Raw genomic sequence first — 19600 nt, 5'->3', positions numbered from 1 at the left:
GGGGTCAGTGCTAGGTTCAGTCTTGTCCAGCATCTTCATCAATGACCTAGATGAAGAGATGGAGTGTACCCTCATCAAGTTTGCTGATGGTACCAAAGTGGGAGGAGTGGCTGACACCCTCTCAGGCTGTGCTGCTACTCAGCAGGACCTGGACAGACAGGACAGATGGGCAAAGTGGAACCTAATGAAATTCAACAAGGATAAGTGTGGAGCCCCACACTTGGGGAGGAATGACCCCATGCAGCAGGACAGGTTAGGGGCTGACCTGCTGGAAAGTAGCTCCACATAGAAGGACCTTGGAGTCCTGCTGGGCTGGATTATAAATTATCCATGGGACAGTAATGTGCCCTGGTGGCAAAAAAGGCCAACAGTACAGTTGGGTGCATTAAGAAGACCGTGGCCAGCAGGTCAAGAGAAGTTCTTCTCCTGCTCTACTCAGTCCTGGTTAGACAGCATCTGGAATATTGTGTCCAGTTCCAGGCTCCCCAGTTCGAGAGCAACAGGGAACTACTGGAGAGAGTTCAGTGGGGGGCTGTGAGGATGATTAAGGGACTGGAATGTCTCTCTTATGAGGAAAGACTGAGAGACCTGGGGCTGTGTCATCTGGAGAAAAGAAGGCTGAGAGAGGACCTTATCAATGTCTACAAAATCTGAAGTGTTGCTGTCAAGAGGATGGAGCTGGTCTCTTTTCAGTGATATCCAGTGATAGATAGGACAAGGTGCAATGGACATAAACTCAGTCACAGGAAATTCCATCTCTGCATGACAAAGAACTTTTTTAATGTGAGGATCACATTCTCTAGAGAGCTTCAAAACCTACCTGGATGTGTTCCTCTCTGACCTGCCTTAAGTGGTCCTCCTTTGCAGGGGGATTGGAGTTGATGAGCTCTGGAGGTCCCTTCCAACCCCTAGCATGCAATGATTCTATGATTGTTGCTCTGCTCTGTCAACCAGAGCTGGCAGGCTACTACCACCCCTGGAGCAGGATCAGTTGGAAGGTGCTGTCTCTCCTTCCACGCGACTGAAGTTGGTTCTTCAAGAAACACAAAATAGCACAGGAGAACAGACAAATAAACCAGTAAAGGCATTCTGCCCCAAGCACACCTTCAAGATAGTGGACTTTAGTAGGGCTTTGGTATGCAGTTCTCTGCTACTGAATTCCCAGGTGACACTGGGCTTCTGTTCTTGTCTACCGTGTTGAACGTTCAGCTGTTGCAGGGAACTCCATCTATAACACACACCAGTAATTGGATTTCTAGCTTGATTTGTAATGCTGCTTCCCAGGACTCTTCCCAATCAGACACAAGATTAACTGCTGAAGAACCATAAACTATCCTGGATAATCAAAATCTATTTCTGCAGCCATTTCCAGGAGGTCTGTCATACAAGGGAATTAACTGAGATGTCGTACTACAGATGCTCAAATGCAGTAACTGCTCTGTTTCAGTAAGGGACACCAAAGTGCCACAGAACATTTGCAACAAGGGTGTGTAAGGAGGAAATCAGAAGGGGCAGTATTCTATTTCTGATGAAGCTCCAGCTGTCACATGGGAAGCCTGAGAAGCAAATCAAAGTGTTTGTTCTAGTTTCTCATCTACAAATGCACACAACCTACACTTCCTTTGTGAGTACAAACCTGTCAGTATTTACAAGGCATTCGTGGAGATGCCTATGATTAACAACACCACAAACACCCCTAAATAACAGCAGTGTATTTTTAACAGGTTATTATTACTTTTTGCTTCATGCTCCTTTGCATCTTTTCAGATCATTTCTAAGAAGAGTTCACAGCCTGCTTGAGCACACACGCTAATTACAGAAATTACAAAGAGCAGAGGGCTTAATGAACCCTATGATAATTTTCAGAAGAAAGAAGAATTATGATGTCCTGGCTCACCAGTGAGGTCCCAGGTGACTGGAAACTGGCCAGTGTGGTCCCCATCCACAAGAAGGGTTGGATGGAGGAATCTGGAAACTCCAGGCCTGGCAGCCTGACCTCAGTGCCAGGGAAAGTGATGGAGCAGATTATCCTGGGGGTAATAACTGCACACCTGAAGGATGGCCAAGGGCTCAGGCCCAGCCAGCATGGATTTAGGAAGGGCAGATCCTGCCTCTCCAACCTGATCTCCTTCTATGATCAGGTGACTGCCTGGTGGATGTGGGGCAGGCTGTGGATGTGGTCTACCTGGACTTCAGCAAGGCCTATGACACCGTCCCCCATAGCAAACTCCTGGCCAAGCTGTCAGCCCATGGCTTGGACAGCAGCTCTCTGAGCTGGGTTAGGAACTGGCTGGAGGCTGAGCCCAGAGAGTGGTGGTGAATGGTGCCACAGCCAGCTGGCAGCCAGGCACCAGTGGTGTGCCCCAGGGATCAGTGCTGGGCCCTGTGCTCTTTAACATCTTCATTGATGATCTGCATGAGGGGATTGAGTCCATCATCAGTAAATTTGCAGATGACAACAGGTTAGGAGCAGATGTGGGTCAGTTGGAGGGCAGAAGGGCTCTGCAAAGGGACCTCGACAGACTGGACAGATGGGCAGAGTCCAACAGGATGGCATTCAACAAATCCAAGTGCCGGGTGCTGCACATTGGCCACAGCAACCCCATGCAGAGCTACAGGCTGGGGTCAGAGTGGCTGAGAGCAGCCAGGCAGAGAGGGACCTGGGGGTGCTGATTGACAGCTGCCTAAACATGAGCCAGCAGTGTGCCCAGGTGGCCAAGAAGGCCAATGGCATCCTGGCCTGCATTAGGAATAGTGTGGCCAGCAGGAGCAGGGAAGTCATTGTGCCCCTGGACTCTGCATTGGTTAGGTCACACCTCGAGTTCTGTGTCCAGTTCTGGGTCTCAGCTTAGGAAGGACATTGAGAGACTTGAAGGTGTCCAGAGAAGGGCAACAAGGCTGGGGAGAGGCCTTGAGCACAACCCTGTGAGGAGAGGCTGAGGGAGCTGGGGTTGCTTAGCCTGGAGAAGAGGAGGCTCAGGGGTGACCTCATTGCTCTCTACAACTACCTGAAGGGAGGTTGTAGCCAGGAAGGGGTTGGTCTCTTCTCCCAGGCAACCAGCACCAGAACAAGAGGACACAGTCTCAAGCTGTGCCAGGGGAAGTTTAGGCTGGAGGTGAGGAGAAAGTTCTTCACTGAGAGAGTGATTGGTCATTGGAATGTGCTGCCCAGGGAGGTGGTGGAGTCCCCATGCCTGGAGGTGTTCAAGAGGGGATTGGATGTGGCACTTGGTGCCATGGTCTAGTCATGAGGTCTTTGGTGACAGGTAGGACTCTGTGATCCTCGAGGTCTCTTCCAACCTTGGTGATACTGTGAGACTGAGTGCAACCTGGAAGCATTAGGTACTTCTGCAACAAACCCAATGCTTACTCCCTTTTAAAAAGGGATTGTCTTAAAGGAGAGCTAATAAGAAAAGCAAAGACAAACCCACACAAAATAGTGAGATGTGTAGCACTCCAGAACTATTCATGTTTATACCTGAAGAGATATGCAAAAGACAATCATCATTCCTTGCAATTCCAGTCTTCAGCTGAAAGAAAGCAAACAGATTGACAAGCAGAAAATAGTGACTTGTGTCAATTTTGTAGGATGAACTGGAGAGCTGGGCAGAGAGGAACCTAATGAGGTTCCACAAGGATAAGTGCAGAGTCCTGCATCTGGGAAGGAAGAATAAACTGCCCCAGTACAGATTAGGACACAACCTGCTAGTGAGCAGCCCTGTGGAGAAGGACGTGGGAGTCCTGGTGGACAAGTTATCCATGGGTCAGCAACGTGCCCTTGTGGCCAAGAAGGCCAATGGGATCCTGGGGGGCATTAAGAGGAGTGTGTCCATTAAATCAAGGGAGGTTCTCCTCCCCCTCTACTCTGCCCTGGCATAGCCACACCTGGAATATTGTATCCAATTTTGGACTCCTCAGTTCAAGAGGGAAAGGAATCTACTCAAGAGACTCCAATGGAGAGCTACCAGCATGAACAAGGGACTGAAGCACTGCCCTATAAGGAGAGGCTGAGAGACCTGAGGCTTTTTAGTCTGGAGAGGACTGAGGGGGGATTTAATAAATGTCTGTAAATATCTGAGGGCTGGGGGTGAAGAGGGAGGGGAGAGGCTCTTCTCCTTTGCACCCTGTGATAGGATAAGGGGTAACGAGTATCACAGTATCACCAAGGTTGGAAGAGACCTCAAATAAACTACAACACCTCAGGTTGAGGTGGAATCTTCACTTCTTCACTGTGAGGGTCACAGAGTGCTGGAACAGGCTCCCTGGAGGGGCTGTGCAATCTCCTTCTCTGGAGACTTTCAAGACCCATCTGGATGCATTCCTGTGCAACCTTCACTGGACAATATGGTCCTGCTCTGGCAGGGAGGTTGGACTCAATGATCTCAGAAGGTCACTTCCAACCCCTAACTTTCTGTTATCCTGTGAATTCCCTAACTGTATCTACATAAAAGTCTATCTCTAAGGAAAAAAGAATACAAGAGTAGAATGAGGAAGTGGCATTGCATAGTTTTCTCAAGTGAAAAACAACGGCAGCGTTTGTTGCTACAGATTCTGCACACCCTTGATTCCCTTTTTTCCCTTCCCATTCTGATCAGAGACAGGTGAATTCAGATGGCCTGCAACAGCTGCAGTATCAGCTGATATGTGAGCCCTTTGGCAAGGAAACCTTGCAAAGCAAGGCTCTCAGCTTTCTAATCTGAGGTAACAGCATTCTCTTCCACCTTCGCTTTGCTGCTGGTGAATAAACTGGTAAGACTTGGTTTCTAGCAAGCTTTTCCTGGCTAAATCCCAAGGTTTACTAATCCATGATAGGCTTCAGAACTCTCTTCTTTAGAGATGCTTCAGGCCAATACAGCACATTATACTCTTCCAGGAGGCTTGCATTTTTATACAGCAGGAGAGAAATTAATGTAAGATAATTATAGGCCATATGAGAGTCTTTCAGGAGAAAGAAAAATAATTCAATGCTCCTTCTGAATTTCCCAAGTGGACTGAACAAATCCTTCTGCACTACTGTGTGGATTCTGATGAGGATACAAACCCAGAGAGTGAAAATCTTGGTCTTACAGCAGATTTTTTTTGGATTTGATGACTTGTGTCTTCTTTGTAGTCCTCTCTTGTCTGGAAGGAAAATATACCTTTTCTTTCATTCTTCTGGCATTAACTGTGTTAGACTTCATGACCCTCACAGGTCCCTTTCAACTCAAGGAATTGTATGATTCTAACATTCTGTGCTTTCTAGATCACTCATTATTATCACTGCTCATTTCTGGCTTCATCCAAGTCCAATGCACTAAACTGAGCAGCCCTCCATCAGCTGAAGCCCTACTGCTGCTAAAGGGGCAGAGACTTTCTTTCTATATGGCAATTTCAATCCCTGTAGTTTGGAAGTAAACTAAAGAACCTGAGGAAATTCTCCTTCACCCTCCTGGGTGCATTCTGGAATCACCATAATGGCAGCAGTGCCAAGCTCCCCTGAACTTTTCACTGAAAAGGAAGACATATTCTCAAGTCTTTCCTACATCATTCCCATTCATTGTCTATCTTACTTTGTACAAACACCAGGCTGATAACACCAAGCTCAATCTACTTCCTCTGCTGTCTGCTATCTCTCTTACCAAAAGCCTCCAACAGGACACAAACACAGAGTACAAGTATACTCTACTGTCAAAGAGGCCTCAAATCAACACTGCACTTACACACATGCAAAAGTCCAGTCTCCTCACTTAATGGGAACCCATGAAAGTGAAAAAAACCACCCTAGGCAAATCAGGGACCCCTTTAAATGTCATGCTGAATCAAAGCAGGCAGTATGTTCTGAATAACTAGTTTGAAAGGCTTAAGTCTTATCCCTTGATACTCTGTACCACAGAGTCAGGTTTTAGAATAGAATAGAATAGAATAGAATAGAATAGAATAGAATAGAATAGAATAGAATAGAATAGAATAAACCAGGTTGGAAAAGACCTTTGATATCATCAAGTTCAACCTATCACCCAACACCATCTCATCAACTAAACCACAGGACCAAGTGCCTCATCCAATCCCCTCTTGAACACCTCCAGTGATGGTGACTCTACCACCTACCTGGGCAGCACATTCCAATGGCCAATCTCTCTTTCTGTGAAGAACTTCTTCCTAACAGCTAGCCTAAACCTCCTCTGGCACAGCTGGAGACTGTGTCCTCTTGTTCTGGTGCTGGTTGGCTGCGAGGAGAGACCAACCCCCAGCTGGCTACAACCTCCCTTCAGGTAGTTGTAGAGAGCAATGAGGTCTCCCCTGAGTCTCCTCCAGGCTAAACAACCCCAGCTCCCTCAGCCTCTCCTCACAGGGCTGGGCTCCAAACCCCTCCCCAGCTTTGTTGCCCTTTACCAGATATCCGAGACTAGACTCTGATTTACTCCAAATGAGCTAGGTAACATGTTTGGCACTAGCAGGAAGGTCGACCAGTTATGCCATAATCTCTCCTAAAGGCACGAGAGAGGCAATGAAAATTGATAACGTGTCCCAACATGCGAAAGACAGAAAGAAGGAAAAATCAAATTATCAGTAAGGTCATAGAGAAAAAATGATCAGCCAGTGATCTGGTGGTCCTAGAGAAGAAAATGATGTGGAGCAGTGAGCTGACTTCTTATTAAAAACCAGAACAGGCTGATATTTTATATATGAAAGGGGAAAACATATTTCATGCCTGGTTTCAAAGGAAAGATAACCCCCCCAATCTACTGCTTGAGACAGAGTTTAGAGCAAGTTTTGAGAATGAACTCCTGCTGTTTCAAGTGGTTACTGTGCTGAAATAAGTAATTTGTACCCAGACAAGAACCTCATCACAGTTTCAATTCTGCATGTTGTCATTTCATGTTGTATTTGAGAAATTCCTCAGTCAAAATGTTGAACAAGGAAGGAATTGAGTTCCCCTGGGGATAGGTTTGAATGTTTTCCAGTACAAATTTGAACCCTGAATTCTTAACCAAACACCGACTCACGACAGATAAATGAAGAAGACATTTAACTTGATTAGAAAGAAAGAAATGTTGGAACAAGAACTCAGGAGAAAATACTTAACCTATTAACTGCATCTGGTCTAACTAGTTGTGAATGCTGCAAATTTGCTATCTATAAAGCTGGTTTTTAAACATCTTGCTATACTAACATTACAAGACAGACATCCAGTGAAGGTTTGAAAAGGAATGGAAATCACCCAAGAACAGATGGCTTCAGATTTTGCAGAGGCTTATTCAAGCAAAAGATAAGGAAGACTTGACATAATGGTTATGTTTACTACCACCTGGATGGCCTACAGTGAACTATCATAGGGTCTCATTTCCAGGTCTTCTATCTAAAACCACCAGACAAAGATTTCTACAATGATTAAACACGCCTGCAGTCACTAAGAGAGCAACTCAGCTGTCTAAACATTGGCATCAGATGCAGTTTTAGATTCCTAACACTACTCCATCTAGCCGTCATCTCACACTCCAAATAGACTCACATCTCTGGACTCAATGAGCATTATGGTTCCCTTCCAAGTTGAGATATGCCATGATTCTATGATCTAACATTACATCTATCAGCTCCAGAATGGTCTCACTGTCATGACACTCCTACTTTCAGGCAGACAAATTGCCCCCTAAAGGTATTTCCTGCCTGACTCACTATGTGCTAACATAATGGGCTCCAACAGTAATGTCTGGAAGGCCAGAGGATGGGGAAGTAGTAGGAATAGTGTAGCCTGATACTGGGTCACTCCTAGCAAATCTTTTGCCTAAGCACATACGTGTTCATGGTGCTGTATGAGAAGATAGCTAAGGCAGGGTCTTCAAATGCATCCTGGCACAACTCTTATAAGGTCATCTACAAATTCCATGGAAATGACATAATTCTATACAAAATTCACTACAAGCCTGCCTAATGTGCATACAGACTGAAATTCAGCATGCTAATCCAACATTAACTGCCTCTTCCAAGAGAAACATAAACTTGATACATGAAATGTATGATATAGTAACTAACTAGCAAAGTTCATCTTGAGGGTTCTGTGAAGTCCTTTAGAGGTGGAGGTGTGTGGAAGATGATGAGGGGAAAAAAATACTAGAAGAATGCATTGAAAGATGAAAAAATTGTCATTCGTCTTGTGAAGGGCTCTTTTTCCTCCTTATTATACATGAAAAAGAGGTGGGTATTCAAAAAGCAAGAACAGGTGGAGACCAAAACTTTAGCTCTTTCCAATGCCTTATTTCCTCATGAGGAAAAAATATGTATCTGTGGAATAAATTAGCCAAGTATCACAGACTGAGTTGAATCTGCTGCTGTTACTCACGACCATACTGAAACCATACCAGATAACAGAAGGCAGCAAGAAGACCGTGCCCTCTTAGCACAGCTATAAAATGAAACTCAGTCGCTAGCATTCACTACTTACCAAGACAGTTATGGCCATCGTGGGCTAACATGAAGCCATCGTAGCACGTGCACCTGTAGTTGCCTGGGATGTTGATACACTCATGGACACAGCCTCCATTATAGAAGTCATTTTCACATTCATCGATATCTAAAACACAAAAGGAGGAAGAGGAAACGTCTGTAAATAGAGAATACCAAGAACACAGAAGAATTTCTCCAGCTGAGCCGAGTCTTTGAAGACATGCATGCTCCTCATCTTTGTCTATACTCACATTGCAGCTTTCATCCGGCATGTTCAGCCAGGAATTCCCTCAGCCAGGGTCTCCGTGGAAAAGCAGCAAGCCAGTGTGTAGCACATAGAATCATAGAAGCACAGACTGCCTCGGGTTGGAAGAGACCCTCAAAGGGCATCTTTGCCAACCCCCTTGCAGTGAACAGGGACATCTTTAGCTATATCAGGCTGCTGAGGACTCCACTAAGCTTGAATTGAATGCCTTGAGGGATGGAGCCTCTAGCACCTCTCTGGGTAACCTTTTCCAGTATTCCACTACCCTCATTATAAAGAACTTCCTCTTAATATCCAAACTAAAGCTACCCTGCAGTAATTTCAACTCATTGCCCCTTGCTCCGTTGCTACATGCCCTTGCACACAGTCCCACCCTAGCTTTCTTATACGTCCCCTTCAGATGTTGAAACACTCTTATCAGGTCTTGTTATGATTGTCAGGAGCTGTTCATATTCACTAGGCAGAATGGTTAAAGATATCAATAACTTGAGTAATAATAACAAATCCCACAGAAAATATTAATAAAACCTATTTACTGGTTCAAAATATTCGGTTGTGGAACAGATCTCTCACCAGCAGGAACATGTCACAAGTTAAACAACATGAGCAAAAATCCAGAAACAACAAACAGCACTTTAAACTGTAAAGAAAAACAGGGAATGTCGGCAACAAAGCCAGAGACTGCCCACGAGGGGGGAGGGAACTCCAGAATTCCCTAGGGCAACAGACCTGCAATAGGTGCTCATGGAGCCCCTAGTACAAGAAGAATATGGAGGTGCTGGAACGTGTCCAGGGAAGGGCCACAAGGATGAGCAGAGGGCTGGAGCACCTCTCTATGAGGACAGACTGAAGGAGTTGGGGCTGTTCAGTCTGGAGAAGAGAAGGCTCCCAGGTGACCTCATTGTGGCCTTCCAGTATCTGAAGGGGGCTACAGGAAGGCTGGGGAGGGACTGCTCAGGATCTCAGGCAGTGATAGGACTAGGGGGAATGGAATGAAGCTGGAGGTGGGGAGATTCAGGCTGGAGGTGAGGAGGAAGTTCTTCCCCATGAGAGTGGTGAAGCCCTGGAATGGGTTGCCCAGGGAGGTGGTTGGGGCCCTGTCCCTGGAGGTGTTTAAGCCCAGGCTGGCTGAGGCTCTGGCCAGGCTGATCTAGTGTGGGGAGTCCCTGTCCATGGCAGGGGATTGGAACTAGATGATCCTTGTGGTCCCTTCCAACCCTGAGTGATACTATGATGCTATGCTAACAATCAGATACTGTAATTCCTCACCGAAGCTGGCACCCCGCGGCTCCTGAGGAGGATTTAGACAAACGCAAACCGGCATTGACCACATGGGAGCTGCAGGAGCACAGCTTCGCTTCCTGTTGGCATCCGCAGCCTATTGCTGAGGCACACTCAAGATTTACCTCCAAGGGCTTTGTAGCTGGAAGCTTTGTAGCAAAGAGGTTGCTGCCGAGGCTTAGGGAGTTTGCAATCTTCGCAGCAGTGCTTGTTCCTCCTTCCAATCAAACGAAACTGTCCCGGGGACTCAGCTCCTCCTGGGGTTCGCCTCTCGGCCCAGCGAGACACGTCTGTCTGCTCCTGGCCTTTACAATGCTATACAGCAAGGGGTCTTTGCAGTCCTGTCTGGGTAAACTGAAACACAGCTCTGCTTCCAAGCAAGGCTTGTGATTTCCCCCAGAGCTTGGACAATTGCAAGGCAAGGCTCTGGCTCTTTGGGCTGGTACTTAAGAGATTTCCCGAGACAATAATGGCCAGTGGCAACAAAGATTGAGAGATAAAACCCCGACACTGTCACCTGTAGAATGAGTTTTCTCCAAACGTGGCCAAAGGTACACACCTGGCCCACTTGGACTCCAGGGCATGTTCAGACAAGCCTGGGCAATGTGGGCATTATCCTGAAAAAACAGACCTGCTGGCTCCTGCCTCATTGTCTGCTTCAGAGCATTTTTGAGGCTTTTTGTCCCTTCAGGACAGGTCTCCCTGCAGCCTTCTCTTCTCCAGGCTGAACAGCCCCAACTCTCTCAGCCTGTCTTCACAAAAGAGATGCATGCTCCAGCCTCTGAACATCCTTGTGTCCCTCTTCTGGACCTGCTCCATCAGGTCCATGTCCTTCCTGTGTTGAGGACTCCAGAGACGGACACAGTACTCCAGGTGAGGTCTCACCAGAGCAGAGTAGAAGGGCAGAATCACCTCTCTCGGCCTCCTGGCCACACTTCTTTTGATGCAGGCCAGGATATGGCTTGCCTTCTGGGCTGCAAATGTACATTGATGGCTCATGTCCGGTTTCCCATGCACCAGTACTCCCAAGGCCTTTACTGCGGGGCTACTCTTAATCTCATCATTTCCCAGCCTGTGTTGGTACTGAGGATTGCTGTGACCCAGGTGGAGGACCTTGCACTTCACCTTACTGAACCTCAGGATGCCATAGTTAGTGGATGATAAATGGATAGCATAAGCTTTTTTAGAGAACCACCTGTTAATACACCAGAGCTATCCTGGATGTGTATTGCAAATGTGCTCTCCATTGCAGGAGTGGTTGAAGTATTTCTCAGGATTACATTCACACAGCCTTTGGCTTTTTTTCTTTTCCACTTTCAAAAGCACTCCAGGAAAAGCTTTGCTATCTGATGTCATATACAGCTGCCATCTTGAGACAGCAAGGCAGTTAGGCAGTTTCTGAGATGAAAAGCTAGCTCAAACGCAGTCACTCAATGCTTGCCATATTTCTGTCCTTGGATTGAGCCTAGCTAGGTTTGTCCCTCCTTGCACAAAGCTCTGGGGAGTTTGATCTGTCAGAGTATGCACAGGCTTCTCCTTGGATTTTTTGCAAGCCTTCCCCCTCAGGCTGGGCTTTCCCATGAACCTGCTGTAAACACAAAATAAGCCAGCTCTTCACACACTTCCCTCCAACAGCTCTGAAGCCCTCCTTCTACATATACATGAGAGCTTGAAATGGGAATTAGAAATTTGGCTTTATCTGCAAAACTGGTTAGCTTTCTTTGTAACAGCATTCAGCACCACAGAACTGCTGGAAATAAGACGCTGGGAAAAGGATTTTCCTAACAAAACCAGGACCTCTTTCTTAAAAGCTTCCTAGTCTTTCAGCTGTTGCTCTCTTCCAGAAGGCCCTCTTTAGCAACAGCTTGTTCCAAACACACCTGCAACATGGCAGTGGAAGGTCCCTGAGATGCCTCTCTTTGTTCTGCACAGCCCAGTGTGCCTGGGTGCATATTGCCAAAGCCTTTCAGGGAGGTTTCCACTTTGCATAGAGTTGCAGCTTCCATAACCATTCATGCTTTCAAGAAACTTCCTATTGTTCTCAGGCCACAGGGACAAAAACAGAGCTCTGTAGTAATGCCATGTTTTAACAGGCCAAATGAATACTCACAAAGCATGCATCATGATTTTAATGTTGGGCACGTTGGATGTTCCCTCAGGACACTCAAGATAAAATGGTAAGTTCAGGCTAGTAGCAGGTGTGTAGCATTTATCCATCACAAAGCTTCTTCGGAAGAGAGAATCCAGAGGTGTTGTCAGCTGTTACGTTACTCAGCACCAGACTGGCAAGGATCAACTGAGATCCTTTTTCCAAACAAAGAGGGCCAAGGCAGAAAGTTAACTCTTTGCCCTAATTTTGCACCTTCGAGCACTCTTACTCTTACTCTTTAGTATTTGATCATTTCATGTTGTCTTTTGCCAGGAAGGAATTACCAAAACACAAAAATGAAACTAGAGACGTAGCAAAATGTCACTACCCAACCAGGAAGGTGCCTGGACAGATGGATTAGCAAGGTTTACTGTGCTCCAGCTCTTCATGGGAAATCTAATTTTTATCTACATTGGCAAAATCTTGACCAAGCTTTCGTTACAGCGATTCTGGCTGGGCAGACAGGTGTCTCCTGGGGTATTCACTAAATAAAGCACCCTAAAAATTACTGTGCTTTCCTCCCTCTCCCAGAGGAATTAATTTCATATGGTTTTACAAAGGCAGCAACTATAGGAGCCCTAGGGGAAAAAATTAAATGTACCAAAATGATTAAGAATCATAGAATGGCTTTGGTTGGAAGGGAACTTAAAGACCATCTAGTTCCAACCTCCTGCCAGGGGCAGGGACACCTCCCACTAGTCCAGATTGCTCAAAGGCTTACCGAGCCTAGTCTTAAACACTTCCAGGGATGAGGCATCCACACCTTCTCAGGACAACCCATTGCAGTGTCTCACCACCAACATAATAACTAGCTGAAAAGGAGTAAGGCCACTTATGATAATGACAAAGGCTGCCAAGAACATATTTGGGCCTACTGTGTTCAACTGTGAGAGCAGCTCCCAGTGCCAGAGCTGAATGTATGGAACCACATCCTCAGCTGTTGGTGACTGAGTTTTGACCACCTCTTTCTGGAACTGGCCTGGAAGATCTCCCAAATGCACTACTGGTTTCTAAAGGTTTAAAAGAAAGAAAAAAAAAATAAAAAGAGATAAAAAGAAGCTTGCTCCCATGGCTGTGCTACTAACTGTACTGGTCCAGCTACTTGCCTAAGAGAAAGAAGCTTGGGAATTACACAACAATTCCTGTGGAAAGCACAGGTGAGTTTTTTGTTAAGGCCTGGAACTGACTCTCTAATGGCATCCCTAGGGAACACAGCATTGCCATGCTCTGCTGCTGCTCCCAGTGAGCAGCACTTACTTAAAGTGTACATACTGTGTGGGACTGCAACTATTACATAAGGATCCAAAGACTTTTTTTTTAACACCTAGACAAACCTCTGAGAAAATCCAAGCATTTTTTACCATGAGGAAGTGCTGTAATTCACAACCACCCTATTGCAGGTATAGGAAAATAATTTGAAGTGGGCTTCTTTTAAGCAACTGGGTTTTTCAGTCTGAGAGGAGCTGCATCTACCGTATCCATACCGGGGTTGATTCTGCTCGCATTATTAGAGGTGAAACTGACACTATCCCAGAAATTAGTTTCATTTGTGTGCTCTGCAATAGAAGGATGGCGCTCTCAGAAATGTCATAAGACCACCCTGCAAGAGAAGCAGCTCTTCCAGGAGCACATATAGCTTAACTATGTTCAAAATCAAACAAGAATTGATTTCTTCTGCATCCAGTATCACAGCGTTTCAGCCTTCTGCTTCAGCAGTGAATAGAAGACACTTTTCCAAGCACTAACAGTCTTTGCTAGAAGCTGGCACAGACTTTATGACAGGAAAAGTACAAAATCTACCTCCAGCAAAATCCCTTCCCACTCTTCATTATACCAGTTGCCATTAATCCAGATCCCGAGTGTCCAACAGTTATGAAGACACATATAAAAAGGTTTAGTTGTTAGCACAGCTACAGATCATATGGGCAAAGCTACTGAAATCAAAGCTAATGTCTGCATGGAGTTGACAAATTTGGGGTCAGTGTCACAGCTAAAATGTCACAGAAGCCTTATGGCTAATAACATGCAAATGAAGCATGGCCAGATCACGAGAGTCAATAAGCCAAGTTCACTTTGTAGTGATGAATGCCACAGCGTTAAACAGCAAATGGGAAAGCGTGCACTGGCGCAAGCTTTATCGTGGCATCTGTCAAGATAAGACATCAAGATGATGTTCAAACTAGGAGTAGGATGTGTTCAAGTATTTCTTAACTACTAGTGTATGAGAACTACCTGGAGTTAACTCAGCAAAGACAGATTTCTTTTGACTTTGAAAGGAATACTTTATGTGCTTGGATACTTGAAAACAAGTAGCCGAAGGAAGCTGTCTGCCCACACGGAGTTATTCTAACGTAGAGAACTTCAAACAAAACTTAGCACACAGGTATATTATCCAGATGTGGAATATGTCCTAAAGGAGCTGGATCTATAAAATAGCTAGAAAAATAAATATTGCAGTCTTTGGAAGTGTGTCCTGATGAATATATTTGCTGTGAAGAGAAAAATATTTTGGCATTCATCTTTATCTGTTTATATAGCTGCTTCAAACAAACTACCCCAAAGAGGCATCATAGAGACAGGAACTAATGTTGGCCTTAGGAACCTGACAGAAAAAACCAGTGTGTGTTTACCTTCCTGCTCCATAAGAGGCTGCTGCTAGACTCCTACAGAGGACATGGCACACCACTCACAGAATTCTCTACTATCAGCCATCATCTTCTGTTAAAACAAGTCATACCACAGTTCTGCAAACTGCAGCGCGCTGCCTGCTCATCCAGGAGCGCTATGCAGCACAGGCCACTGCAGAACACTGGAGCAGGTATTCCCATGTGGCAATACTTTGCACTTCCATGACATTTTTCATAAAACATTTCCAAAACGTTTACCATTCTTTACAGAGCTTTGGCCACTTTCCTCCTAGGACTAAAGTACTATCCTCATTTCCACATTAAAATACTGAAGAGCCCCACTCTGGGTTCCAAAGGCTACATAATTAAGAACTGAGCTGCAGTACAAATACAGCCATTGAATCACTGCATAATTTTATGCAACCTTGATCTGAGATACTTGGTAATGACGTCACCTTGTACTGGCCAAAGGTGAAATGCCCGGAGATTGAATCCCAAGCCTTCAAAAGTCAAAAGGGACTTTTACCACTGGTTTCATGAAGGCAGGAAGATATGCTTCCCGAGACTCACAGTAAATATCAGCACTTAAATTTTTTGTTCCTTGTGGTAGGTTGAGAGACCAATTCTCCCACCATGAGCAAAAGAAGAGACTCAGACAAACAGATTGCAAAAATGGTGGAAAGTTTAAATGGAAGAACAATGAAAGTTTTACAGAGAACCACCGGCACCGTGACCTTATCACTCTCTGCAACTACCTGAAGGGAGGTTGTAGACAGGCAGGGGTTGGTCCCTTCTCCCAGGCAGCCAGTACCAGAACAAGAGGACACAGTCTCAGGCTGTGCCAGGGGAGGTTCAGGTTGGAGGTTAGGAAGAAGTTCTACACAGAGAGAGTGATTGCCCATTGGAATGGGCTGCCTGGGGAGGTGGTGGAGTCACCATCACTGGAGGTGTTCAGGAGGAGACTTGATGGGGTGCTTGGTGCCATGGGTTAGCTGTTTGGGTGGGTTGGATTGGTTGATGGGTTGGACACTATGATCTTGAAGGTCTCTTCCAACCTGGTTTGGTTTATTCTAAATAAAGGTTTATTCTATATAAAATGAGAGAGATTCCAAAACATACCCAAGAACATCCCACTCCCACCTGGGAGTACACCCAAAACCCCCAGGGCTCTTTCTCTGCCCCCCTGCCCTGGCCTTGGGCCTAGCCAGGCTCAAGAGAGGAGGCTCACCCCATTACCCAGGCAGCAGTGAGGGAAGAAAGAGGAAGAGAGGACCCCCCGCTGATGCTGTATAGGGGAGCAGGGCATTATGGGATGAAATACCTAGCTTCCTGTGTCCACCCACTGGCTTGGACCCCCTGGGGCATGCCTGAACCACCACATTCCTGTTTCCAATTCAGAAGCAGCAGCAGTGTAGCATCATCAGTGTAGCATTAATGTAGCAACATTAATTTACTTCTAAGGAAGCAGGCAGAAATAAAGTAACATGCATACTGACGGAGATGCAAACAAGTTCAAGTCTTGGATCACAATCAGATCAGCGTCTTAGTCTTTTTGATGGCTAGATTTGGGGACTGTAAAAGCCATTAAAATAAATGAAATCCACGTGGGAATATTTACATATATGCTATTTCTTTGGCAGATTCTGCATTTAATATACTTTAGCAGTTATGCACACACATTGGATAAGCTGAACCTAAGGCATTTGTATCTCTAAGATCAAACTGTACTTTCCTTAAGAAGGGAACCAGCTCCACACCTAAAGACCAGAAGAAAAGCTCACACATTGATTAAATTTTGCTAAGTGCAGAGCAAATTTGCCAGAAGTTCAGCTCTCTGGAAAGTGTTTAACCCCAGAAGAGTACTAACATGCTCTTGAAATGCGTTCAACTTGACCCAGCTAGATATATGAAGAATCAGCTGGGGAAATGCTATCAGTTCCTCTCAGCCTGACCTCTGCAATACCACTTCCCTCTGTGAGTTTTGTGATGGCATGATTTAGCATCATCTACTCCAAATCCAAATTTTATGAAGAAAGTATTAGCATATAAAGGTGTATTTCATTTTCTTCTACGCCACATGAAGCCTTGACCTTCATCTCAGAGTGAAGAGTGCTTCTGAAAATTGCTTCCCATGAAAAGCTTTGTTAAGTCACTTTTTCTATAACAATAAAATCCCCAAACCCAAACCACAACAACAGCAGAACTCCCTAAACAAACAAACAAACAAATCTATAATCTCTGACATCTGGCTCTTCCTGAGAGGGCTTTTTTTTGACTCACAAATCTTTACATTCTTATTCTTTAGATGCTTTGACCTTGGAAATGTTGGGGTCTAATACACCAGAGGAAGAGACAGTGCAGTTTTTATGGCTTTCAGGTTGTCATGATGTTTTCAAGGTGCTTGTGCCCAACACACCCATAAAATTCGATAGCTGCTGGAACTCATCTGAGAGCCTGTGTCAAGATTGAGTAGGCCAGGCCAAAATGTCACAGAACGTGACAAAAACTGTCACAAACTCCTGGTTTGCAGTTTTGAAACAGGAATAGAATGAAAACTTCATCCCACCTTAGGGGAGATGATTTAGATGCATCTGTAATATTGTTGGGCTGTTTGCAGACAGAGTTTGTAGAGAACATGGAGTACTCTGCAGCAGCTCTGTTTCCTTTGTTTCCTCTTCCTCTGTGATGGCCAATGACTCCGCTCATCACACTTGTCTGAAAAAGGGGGAGGGGGGTGTGTGGCCATGGAATACAAACCAAGCTACATGCAGGCATATCCAGCTGGTTAAAGCACACGTACTTTTAAAGAATGAACAGCTTCATTTTTATAACTACACCATCTAAAAATATTTAGGATACATCTTTCTGGCAGATGAGCCACCATTCCATTTCCCACTGGCATAAGATGGGACTTTTTAACTTCCTACTTGTTTAATATCTTTTTTCTTTGATCATTATAATGATGTCCTCATTTGGGAGAAAGCAATGAGACACCTTATTTTGCACTCGGACTGAATTTGTTTCCTATTATTACACTGATCACAGCGAGCAGGAAGCAAACTGTCAGGCTGCACAGAGCAAGGATGGCCTTGTTCAGGAGAAAAGCTCCCACAAGAGTCCTTCTCTAGGGAGGCAGTGGAGTGCCTGGACTTTTGAGTTTATCAGCTGCAGGTGTGTTTAAGCACTTGTTATTTTGCAAGTTTTGGTGAATGGTCTTCTAATATATTTATCATACAAAGGGAGAATTCAGGAGTCACATTTAAGGACTGTAGTGGCTAGAGGCTAGACAATGTAATGTTTTAAGCAGAATTCAGTTTACCCAGCTCACATACTGCGAGCCACAAAATTGATCGGGGTTTGGAATACCTCTGCTATGCATACAGGCTGAGGGAGCTGGGTTTGTTCAGCCTGGAGAAGAGAAGGCTCCAGGGAGACTTAATAACAACCTTCTAGTACCTGAAGGGGGCCTACAAGAATGATGGAAAGAAACTGTTTGCAAAGGCCTGCAGTGATAGGTTGAGGGGCAATGACTTCAAACTAGAGAAGCGCAGATTTAGATTGGATGTTAGGAACAAGTTCTTTACCATGAAGGTAGTGGAACACTAGAACAGGTTGCCCAGGGAGGTGGTCGGGGCCCCAGCCCTCGAGATACTCAAGATGATTCTGTGTGATTGTGAAAATCCAAACTTTATGTAGTAGTTGAATGATAGTATTTTACATTTCTGATGCATGACCATCACATTCTTTGTTCATTGATAAGAAAGAGGTCACTGAAGGTTCCCTGCCTTGTATCTTTCTTCAATTCACCTTCCCTTCCTCAGTTACCAGTCTCCATCTTTCCTTATATTTCCTTCTTGCTTAAACTTCTAGCTCAAAGAGTTAGAAAAACATTCTTAGTGGCTGGACACTGATATGGCAGTCAAACTGCTGACAGACAAGAGAGCTACCCCTTTGATTCATACTCAGGATTGAGTTAATTATTATTTCTTCAATGCACTTTGCCAAAGTTCTCACGGGAGCACAGGGGAATACAAAATATTCAACTAAATAAACTGCATTTGGTGCAGTTTCCCAGCCATCTAAATAGTCTTTCTGGAGGCATATTTTACACTCCAGGAGCAGGAACTGAGGGAAGATAAATAAAAATGACCTGTAACAGAGTCTTTGCCTGCTCAACTGACAAGTCTTTCTACTGTATTAATCTCAGACTTCTATAGTACCAAGAGTACCTTTTATGGGTCTCAAACCTTTGGAGAGTTACAGTCATTTATGGAGAAAAACTAATTAAGCAGAGCTCTTTCACTGGGGGTACAATGTGTTTCTGTTCATATACCTGAGTGTCATCCCTACATGACATCTGCCATCTCAGCTTGTCCAAGAAACTTCTTTGGGACCATTCCAGCTCTATTCACGGTTAACAGATATTTTTCTAGATTAAATCAAAATGATTGTAATCCTGATTATGCATCTTGAACTCCTCATTAGTGTTTGTGGTGGTTTGACTTTTTTTCCTAATTTATATTTAAACAGATTGGTTACAAGTTATTTGAACTGCAAGTGAGATACCCACATAAAGAGGGATACCTGCAGAGCATATAACAGTTTTAGAGCCTGTCTTTATTTAGCAGCTACCACGTCTGACAAGCTCAAGCAGAGAGATTTCCTGTTCACAAGCTGCTATGAATGTGAAACATGACATTTGACAGCATATTCCCCACCACTTCTAATTTACAGTCACTTCCACCACAGTTAACTCATTTAATATAATGGAAAATGTTTGCTTCCACATCTAATCTTGCAAGTTCTTGGAGAATAATTTTGTGCACCTTACTTCCACAACTGGCATGAATGCAT

At 44.8% G+C, this 19600-nt stretch overlaps 1 protein-coding gene across 4 annotated transcripts in view; it reads right to left on the bottom strand.

Annotated features, from left to right (window-relative positions):
- SCUBE1 (signal peptide, CUB domain and EGF like domain containing 1) overlaps positions 1-19600 on the bottom strand; it is a 226197-nt gene that overhangs the window by 168052 nt on the left and 38545 nt on the right. For all 4 annotated transcript variants that reach the window (XM_068170772.1, XM_068170778.1, XM_068170786.1 and 1 more), the window contains one exon: positions 8423-8551. In XM_068170772.1, the coding sequence (XP_068026873.1) occupies positions 8423-8551 (129 nt within the window). The remainder of the gene's footprint in view (positions 1-8422; positions 8552-19600) is intronic.

The sequence above is a fragment of the Melanerpes formicivorus genome, unplaced genomic scaffold (genome assembly GCF_026170545.1).
Source record: "Melanerpes formicivorus ecotype bairdi unplaced genomic scaffold, bMelFor1.0.p_v2 SCAF_3, whole genome shotgun sequence".
Taxonomy (NCBI): Eukaryota; Metazoa; Chordata; class Aves; order Piciformes; family Picidae; genus Melanerpes; species Melanerpes formicivorus.
This window is presented reverse-complemented; position numbering and strand designations above follow the sequence as displayed.